This window comes from Spinacia oleracea, chromosome 4 (genome assembly GCF_020520425.1).
Source record: "Spinacia oleracea cultivar Varoflay chromosome 4, BTI_SOV_V1, whole genome shotgun sequence".
Taxonomy (NCBI): Eukaryota; Viridiplantae; Streptophyta; class Magnoliopsida; order Caryophyllales; family Amaranthaceae; genus Spinacia; species Spinacia oleracea.
The window spans coordinates 161,483,845-161,494,051 of NC_079490.1; the positions used below are offsets into that span (position 1 = coordinate 161,483,845).

At 31.1% G+C, this 10,207-nt stretch overlaps 1 protein-coding gene across 1 annotated transcript; it reads left to right on the top strand.

Annotated features, from left to right (window-relative positions):
* Window positions 1-641: 641 nt before the first annotated feature.
* LOC110793680 (uncharacterized) lies at window positions 642-9,808 on the top strand. Its single transcript, XM_021998580.2, has 6 exons — window positions 642-1,509; window positions 3,765-4,397; window positions 5,574-6,179; window positions 7,621-8,156; window positions 8,720-9,265; window positions 9,354-9,808. Exons 1-6 carry the CDS (start codon window positions 855-857, stop codon window positions 9,426-9,428), a joined length of 3,051 nt encoding a protein of 1,016 aa, XP_021854272.2. The 5' UTR covers window positions 642-854; the 3' UTR covers window positions 9,429-9,808.
* Window positions 9,809-10,207: the final 399 nt, after the last annotated feature.

Genomic DNA, 10,207 nt, shown 5'->3' on the forward strand with positions numbered 1-10,207 from the left:
ATGATAGAAGATCATTGTTAACGTATTAAGTCTGGATATAGTTAAATGTAATCTCAACCCAAACGACACAATTAATCGATCTGAACTCTGAGTGTATAACCCTGGTCTCAAAATGTAACTAGCACGAAACAAATTGAATTCCATTCTTTAAGACCATTGACCACGTCTCAAAATAAATAGTCTATTTGTGATTGATAATGACAATATACCTAATACTAAGTAAATGACACAACCTGATATTGATTTGATCCTAACCCAAACGAAACAAACACCCAAAGAAACTTGATAAGCATGTTGACAATAATGATAAAAAGGCCCTGTTCTTTAAAGCTGAATTGAACTGAACTGAATTAAATGCTCCTGAACTGAACTGAACTGAATTGAATTTAACTTAACTTAACTTAACTAAATATTACTGAAATAAATAAAATAATTATTAATTATTAATAATTAGTAATCAGTAATCAGTAATTAATTACTAAATCATAATAATAACTAAAGAATAATTAATAACTAAATAATACTTCCTCCGTTCACATGACTATGTTTCTTTTGACTTATAAATCACCAATAATAGTCAAAGTAGAACATGTGAGTAGTGTAAAAATATCAAACGTTGTGGGTATTTATGAACAGAGAAAATAAATAATTAATAATCTGTAATTAATTACTAAATAATTATAATATAACATGAAATTAAATAATATAACATTGAAACTTAATCAGACATTTAAAAGGGGCATATACAAAGCGGAAGAAGGTGCTACCAATTGCAATACCATACCCCTTATAACGTACCTAAACCCAAAATTAAACTCCATCTGAATTCTGAATTCTCAAAACATTAAACATATATGGCATCCATAATAGAAATAATGGATGTGGAGTTGGGGAGTGCAGCCCTGAATGGAGATGTGGATTTCCTTGCAGAGTGTGTTGAATCCAATAAACCGATAGAATACTACATGACTTATTTCCCCAAAAACAGTGATAAAGGTGACCGTCGCCATGGAAATATCTTCCATATGGCGGCGTACAATAACAACGCAGATTTTATCAGAGAAGCCATTGAAATCTTACCTTCAGAAAACACACAACAACTCCTTATACAACCACGGGAACCAATTAACGGAAACCCTCTTCATGTAGCAGCTCAACTCGGCAATGTTGAAATAGTAAACATATTCCTAGATGTGTACAAATGTTTACCATCTTTACCATCTGATCTTACCAAACGACCTTGGTTAGTGGAGAATACAGAGGGAGATAATCCATGTAACACGGCTGTAAATCAATGTCACGAGGAATGTGCTTTGGAAATCGTGAAAATGGATATAGAGTTGCTTTGCAATAAGCTTGGTTCAAGTGACGCCAACATACTTTACGATGCTGTAAATCGTAAATTAGTCAGATTTGCGGCGGAGATCTTGAGGTCACCCCATCCTATTGGTTGTACCGGCTTCCAAGAAACCACTCCCTTCCACTCTCTACATTATTCAAATAAATCAGGTATATATTCATTTACGCTTCTAAAAATCATTTTTACTTATCCATAACTCAAAAGTCAAAACATATTTGTCAAAATTACCTTACAAATTTGACTTTTGTGATAAAACTATTTTTTTTGTAATATATTAATTGCCTAATAAAGTTTTTATGTTGTAAGATAATACCTTTGCCCATATTATATACATTGATTCAAATATTTCAGAGTTGACTTTACTAGGTGTATGTCATGCATTATATCCCGGATTTTTGATTTAACGTTCATAATTCATGAAAATATATTATCTTACCACATAAATGTTCATTGTTAATCATGGGGGGAAAGTCATCACCCTCCCTCTCTCTACCCACTTTCTCACTCATCTTTTTTCATTTTTTCAATTACTAAAAAAAATCTCTCATCCCTCACTTATCGATGAGCAAAAGAAAAACTCTTTACCCCTCTTTCTCTACCCCTACTTCTCTCTCCAATAATAATAATAATAATAATAAATAAATTAGAAAAAGAGTAATTAAGTTTTTGGTACATGCAGTTGTAAATATGCAAATACTAACTTTTATGTAAGACGGTCTTACATAAAATACCACATTGGTGTCATATAAGTCAAGCAATAAAATCACTTAGTTAATTAAACACAGAAAGTAATTAGTTAAGCATTGAAATCAATTAGTTAAGAAATCAAACTAATTAGTTAAGTAATGAAACCAATTAGTTAAGTAACCAAAATGGTCTTTTCCGTAAGACGGTCTTACACAAAAGTTACCTATAAGCAAATTAGAGAGAGAAATGAAAAAAAATGTGTTAAAATATGTCTAAGTGGATGTCTATTTGTAGATCTTGAATTTTTATGAATAATGGTAATTTTATTTTATTTTTTATGAATCAGAAATATAAACAAATTCCCGTTGAAAAATAATTGTTACATGATATTTTTTTTATGTCATGCCATATAGAGTATTTAGATTAGGTGAATTTCCCACTCCAAATCTAAAAAGTGAAAACATTTTTAGATTTTCCCATTATCAGAATTTTAATAAAAGTAAAAACATAATCTTTTTTATGTTTTCACTTTTATCAAAATTCTGATAATGGGATAATGAGAAAGATTTAATCTCTCAATGGAAAGTGTGAAAATTAAATGATCCAATGAATTTAATTGGTTAAAATAATCAATGAACACAAATTTTAATTTGATAGAACATTTTAGTATATCCAAAAAGAAAAAACGTAAAAGACAAAAAGAGACAGATTGAGTAGTATCTATTGGACATTTGGGCTAGAAGGTGGGTAGAGTACGTTGGGCGCGCACAGATCGGCCTGCACTCCTAGGCTAGATAAGGTTGGATCAAAAGATAAGAAATTTTAAATTATAATGGCCCAAGGACAAAGTAGATTTTTGAAGTAGGTTTAGAATCGGATTCCTCATATCCACATGGTTTTGGACCTAGATATTTGGGCATGATTTTATTTTTAACCTTTTCTACTTTACACGTGAAATGTAAATTTTCAATATTTTACTTCTATGTGGGATGTAGAAGATAAATTAGATAATGATACTCCCTCCGTATTTTTTTAAAAGATACACTTGTCCGGGCACGGGTATTAAGAAGAATAATTGAATGAAATAAAGTAATAAATCAAGTGGGGTTGGATAGATATTTTAATAATTAAATATGTGGGGACCATGTCATTTTGGTGGATAAAGGGTGGGGTGGGTTTATGAAATTATTTGTTTAATAGGATGGTGGGTGATAGGGTATATTAGATGTATTATTTAATTAGATGGTGGGGTTGATGAGTTACTAAAAATGGCAAGTGTATCTCTTAAATAAATACGGCCGGAAAAGGCAAGTGTATCCCTTAAATAAATACGGAGGGAGTAGTTGGGTAAAAAAACAACACGGTTTTTTTTGGAGTTTACAACTTTAAAAATAGGCTATTAATACCCTGTTTCATTAAGTTTTTTACGCTTTAAAAAATGTGTCAAATAATCAAATTTTAACCATAAATTCTCACTATTATATCTATCAGAAATTATCATGAGATATCTTGTTAGATTCCTCTCAAAAGGTATTTTATAAATATCAAATTTTTATATTTTTTTATCGTACAGAATTGGATATATGAACAATCAAATATTGCATCGGAGTATGTGCAAATAGTAAGAGTAAAGATCTTTTTGAAACAGGGTAGTAAGTTTTAAAATGAACTGCATGCGTCACCAATTGATTACATGCCTAACATTTGTTGATTACAGACGAAGCAGAAGAAATATGTCGGCAATTGCTTCGAAGAAAGCCAGACTTAATTAAACAACAAGATGACAATGGAAATTCGGCATTCCATTTATGGGCAAGTGATGGTAAAATGTGGCCATTCGAATGTATTCTAGAAAGCAGTGACATTATCCCAGATATTAAGACGGTTTTCACAGACTTGGTCTCTACCACAAACATATATGGTGAAAACCCTCTACATAATCTGGTTCAATATACAGCTAGTGAAAATGATGCCATTAAAATAGCAGAATTGCTCATAGATACTTACAAGAATAAGGAAGCATCGAACGTCGAGGAAGAAGAAGAAGAAGATGGAGATGAAGATGAAGATGAAGATGAAGATGAACTTCCCTGGTTTGTGCATGACAATGGTGGAGATACACCGTTGTCTTTGGCCATATCTCCTAAATATGAAAATTTTGCAATGTACATATTGTCAGTGGATGACAATGCAGTAATTAAATGTCAGAAGAATCTTTTGTTCTTGGCTATTGAGAACAAATGTCATCAACTTACGGAAAAGATTTATGAGATAGTGATTAACAAAGGATGGACTCAACTTCTCACTAATGATCAGCATAATATCTTGCATATTGCACCACTATGCACAAGTGAGTCTTTCTAACTACGTACGTAGTACTACTTTTCTTTCTTTTCCCTCGTTACATAACATTCAAACATATATTATCCATACACTACTACAAAAGGCAAAAGGCAAAAGGCAAAAGGCAAAAGGCGTGGTATATTATTGCGTACTAGCTACACGAAACATGATCATTGGCAATAATATATTCATGGTTCTTGTAAACTTGTAGTCATGTGAAATCTAGTTTCATAACATTAAAATATATAAAATATATGTTCATCTTTCATGTAGTTTTAAAGGATCATTGGCAATAAAGTACTCATGCAGGGGTGGAATTAGGGAAGGAACTACAAAATACAAATACATATCTGATATGTGGCAAAACACATATCAAAGCAAAAAATTAAAAAAAAAATTGCTGGCCATTTATTTTTTGAAACTGATTATGAATACGAAAAAATGAAGAAATAGTACTTTTTAAAAAATATGGTACTTGTTTTCAAATGAATGGTACTGATTTTAAAAGAAATGATACTGTTTTTTTAAAAATGGTACTTATTTTAAATGAATGATTTTAAAATGGTACATTCTCTCTCCACTTTGTCACTTTCTCTCTTTAATATCGTCTCCTTCTCTTTCTATTATTTTTTCTCATTCTCTCTCTACTTTTTTTTCTCTTTCACTCTCTTATTTTTCTGTTCTAATTGTTGTGTTTTATCATTTAGTGTTTTGTCTTTATCTTTTACCCTTTTTCCTATTTTGTCATATTGTGGGTGATATGTGTGTTGCCACACATATCCTATATCCGTCTCTCCAATCTCGAAATTAGGAGTGTTTAAATATTAAATATGCACTACAAAAGCACATGTTTTGTATAGCTTAGGGCCTTAGGAGGTTATTTTCCTTAAAAATTAGAGTTCCTTGGAGGTTACAAGGTTCGATCTTAGCTCCCTCAATTTTATACTTGATTTTATTTTTTTATTTATCATTGTTATAAAAATTATATGTTAAAATTTGGCCTTCCTATGTATAATTAGTTGTATGTTTTGAAAATCAAAACCTGCTGTATTTTTTTCTATCTCAATGTCTTAATTTTTTGCAATGTATTTGCTGTTTGGAAATTTCCTTAATTAAATTGGTTAATTTATATTTATACTTACTAGAACTTTATTATTTGACAAACTTGTTTCTCTAAAAACAGAAGAGTTTTGTACACGACTAATTGAAGAGAATCCTGGATTGCTAAAAGGAGTTGACAAGGCAGGATTGACAGTACTACACACATGGATTAGCAACCCAGAATTATGGTTATTTGAATTTATATTGAAGAGCAAATGGAGAATTCCTTTCATAAAACTGATTGATGTTGCAGATTACGGTGATAGAAACAACCCTTTTCACATTGTTGCTAGTCTTGAAACTACCCCAGATAACGATACAATCAAAGTTATAAAGCTTCTTGTAGAAGCTTATAAAGAAGAAAATATTAATTGGTCTGTGAATAGTATGCAATTATTGCCATGGTCTGCAACAAATAAAAAGGATGAAGGATCTCTGCAATTGGCCATAAGCAATAAACATGAACAACTTTCATTGTACTTATTGTCACTGCATGAAGATGATGATATTGATAATCTTCTAGGTTATTACGAACCAGAACACTCTCTTTTGTTTCTTGCTATACAGAACAAGTGCCCTCAAGTAGCCAAAAAAATAATGTCTAGATTGGATAAGGAAACTTGGACCAAATATCTAAAGGATCCCTCTGATGGCCGAAATATATTGCATCTCGCTCCAACTTTGGAAGGTATCATCATTTTACTTTTTCATACATACATTACCTTTGATTAAATCAAAAGTTCTTGCGTGCACAAGTTGTACAATAAATTTATTAGTTTTCTCTAACTTTTACTCAGTTTTCTCTAACTTTTATACTATTAAAAAAAAAGTTAATAGATAAACATTTTAAAGTGTTAAATGATTAATTTTATACATTATTAGTGATTTTGAAGAAATATTTTTTATTAAAATGAAAAATTTTATTACTAAAAAGTAGATAACTTTTACCTATATAATGGTGGCTTTTAAGCATTTTACGTCAACTTTAACTTCGGTATACAATATTTATCGTACACCCCATGTAAATAAGAATTTGTGTGATTAAATTAACTAATAAGAAATATATAAAAAATCAAACATCATTATATATTAACATTTGTTGATTATTTAGGTTTTGATCTTGACCCTGGGTTTATTAGTTGACTTTCTGTGTCTTAAAGTAATTCAAATTTACGGAATATTAGGGATTTTAATTAAAGTAGTGTCTATTAGGGGTTTTAATTGAAGTAGTTTTAGGAATTTTATATAATTGTAATTTATCTATTTAGTAAGTCGGTGTAGTAAGTCGTACATAATGATTAATGGCAAACTTGTGTACATAACAGACTCACTGTTATATCTAATATCTACACAAGTTTGATTGACATAACACTACAAACTACTTCGTAACTTTTATAGCCAACCCTATACTTGTAAAATATGGCCAATGTTATCCAACTTTCCAAAGTGATGTGAGAACTTGTTAGATTCGTCACAATGTATATTTTTAAAACATTAACTTTTAATAAAAAATTTAAAGAGAATTAAAAATATTAATCATCAAATTTGTGTATTGATATGCGTAAATGTGATCAAAATTACAAGTAAAAACGAACTGGAGAATTGTTAAGGCTTTACAACGATAAAAAAAAAAAAAAAAATCATGTGGCCATACGTTGAAGTTATTTTGAATTTACCCACTTACTAATTAAAGGTGAGTAGCTTTTCAAAAACCAATTTGATGTATCCATCATGAAGTTATGTTGAATTTCAGAAGGAACATACTGATTTTTTTGTTTGACCAAAAGTAAAGTTAAGATTTGTTAGAATATACAGTATATAATAATATATACTTCTTCCGTTCTTAATTATTTACATGACATAATTGATTTTTAGACACTATTCACAAAGTTTCTCATGACTTTCTTTTGGGATTTGTACTTAAGAAAAAACATATTTATGTGGGATCTTATTAGATTCGTCTCTATAAATTTTTTTAAAATATCAACTTTTAATAAAATTTTCTTATCCAAATATTAATATATGTTTGAAATCGTGCATGGACAAACGTAGCTAAATAATTGTGTCATAAAAAAAAGAGGAAGTATTAAAAATAAAACTTACTAACTATTGGTAAAATATGAAAGCAGATACAAAGTTCGGGACATGGCTAGTTGATGAGGCACCAGAGTTCATCACCGACAAAGACAACAACGAACAATCACCTTGGGATAAAGCATATGAAATTGGTCCTGCATGGTTTATTAACGCAGTTCTGAAAAAGAAACCGTCTGTGTTTAGTAGTGCACCCTTGGTTTGGACGAAAGCATGTGAGAAAGGTCACGTGTTAGCTCTTAGCGCCTTCGTCGACCATAATCCGGGAAAGTTTAGAGATCTTTGTATCAAACATAAAGATTCTCCTTTGCATCATATAAAGCTTGATGAAAGTTTAACTGAGTATGAAAAGTTTCTCCAGATTCCGCACATGAAAGATCTAATCAATCTTCAAGACTCTAAAGGGATAACACCATTACACAAAGCTATACGAAGTGGAGACTTGTTGTTGACAGAAACATTACTAAACATGGAGAAGATAATATATGATATCGAGGATGATGATAATATATCCGCCATGGATCTGTTGGCTGCAAAATGTGACGAGTCGTCTGAGGACAAGAACACATGGGTACGATTCCTTTCCCAACTTTTCTAGATTACAATAGATGCACTCGTTGGTTTGACATTGGTAAGCTTAATGAAAATACGGAATACATGATAAAATGTAATAAAATATTGATAAAGTAAGATAAATATGTAAAAAGATGGGTGGAGTAAGAAAAAATGAATAAAGTAAGGGAAGTGAATGAAAAATTGTAAATATTATGGAGTAAGAAAGGTAAGATAGTAAATTTTCATGCCCTAAAATAGAAAAAAAAAGTTTAAAGAACATTATGAAACGGATTAAAACGGAAAATTAAAATAAATATCATTTTGATTCGAAAGTAGTAAATTTTAATGTCCAAAAATAGAATATAGCAAAACAAACATTATGAAATGAACTAAAACGAAAAGTGTAAAGATCATTTTAAAACGGAGGTAGTATTACATAAACCATCTTAAGTAGAAAGACTCCTTAACCTACCATAATGTTCACACAACTAAGAAAATAAATCTATCCGAGTGAGTTATTTTTTAATTGATTTTCAATTATCATTGCATAATAAAACCATGAATTGTAAATCATTACAGGATCGAATGTGCAAAAGATTTGGACTTGATCCAAAGATAAATACGACATACTTCAAAAGTAAGACGAATTTACTAGAAGTGCGAAGCTCACTATTCATTGTAGCTGCTTTACTAGCAACCATAACGTTCACGGCTGGATTCACTATCCCTGGTGGATTCAATCAAGAAAGTGGAGCAGCATTGTTGGGAAAGAAGCCAGCTTTTCTAGTGTTTTTGATATCTAATGCATTGGCCTTGTTTTTTTCGATGTTGGTGTTGATTTGTCTGACATGGTCCATGGTTTTCGATGCCAGTAAATCATTGGTATTGATTGATCGAAGTATGGTGTTACTCCGTTTAGCACTAAACTGCACCTTATTGGCGTTCATGACCGGAGTTTATATTGTTATTGCTCCAATGTCATTGTGGGCAGCAATCCTTATTATTATCATCATCAGCGGTCTCATCGGAATTTCGGTGGACAAGAATATCTTGTATAATGTGCTAGATAAGTTAATCCCCTCTCCAAAAAAGAAGGGCATAGATCTAATCCGAAAGCAGAAATCGGTATGCTCTTTAATTCAACTTCTAAAGCATATTTGAAATCCATTCTGAGTTAAAATACTAATCAATTTTATTTATATATGGATTGTAGGGCATCTCTAATAATGAGCAGGATCAATTGCTTAATAATCGTGGGCAGAACGAGAACTTAGACGCGATAGTGTAAAGAATGCAGTCTGAGGATCAATTCAATATAATTACTTTCTAAAAATGGAGATTGATTAGTTTTTCTTTTTGGTGCAAATGAGCCACAAGGGTGGGGATGAGAATCGATCTCAGGATCACCTGGAACCGGGATGGAAGCTCTAACCAACTGAGCTATCCATCACTCTCATGGAGACTGATTAGTTATTGTTAACAATCATGTTTATGCTAAACTTGTTTGTCACTTTGTCTATGAAGTCATATCAACTTTTTGTGCTTTTCTATTTGACTTGTTGGTGAATGTTGATCGTTAACTCATGCTAGCTTACTATTTTTATTGTAAATGTGACACTCGTGTGCTGTGCCTTTTTCCAATAAAGATTGTGACTATTCGTGTTTTTACTTCTCCATGTTTTAATATCAGTTATACCTTAATTAGCGCAAGGTACCGGGAAGTTTGAGTTGAATTTAATAAATTAATTGTAAGTGGATAATGTGAAAATTAATTTTGATGGATCAGTTCGTAATAACTCTGGAACAACTGATGTAGTACTTAGAGACCACCTTGGATATAAAGTTGTTAGTCGAACTTACAATTTTGGAACCTCCTCTCCATTTCTTGCTGAAGCAATAGGTCTTCGTAATGGTCTTCTATTAGCCATCGAAAAAAAATATACGACATATTTTCATTGAGGATGATAATTTATTAATCATAAATATTTTGCAGGGAAAAACTCAATGCCCGTGGAAGATACAGGTATTAATGAATGATGTCAACCAACTACTAAATAATTTCGATAA

Coding starts and splice junctions, on each gene's coding strand:
- LOC110793680 (XM_021998580.2), top strand. CDS start 855: ATGGCATCCATAATAGAAATAATGGATGTGGAGTTGGGGAGTGCAGCC. Junction 1,510..3,764: donor ACATTATTCAAATAAATCAG/GTATATATTCAT, acceptor TGTTGATTACAG/ACGAAGCAGAAGAAATATGT. Junction 9,266..9,353: donor TAATCCGAAAGCAGAAATCG/GTATGCTCTTTA, acceptor TATGGATTGTAG/GGCATCTCTAATAATGAGCA.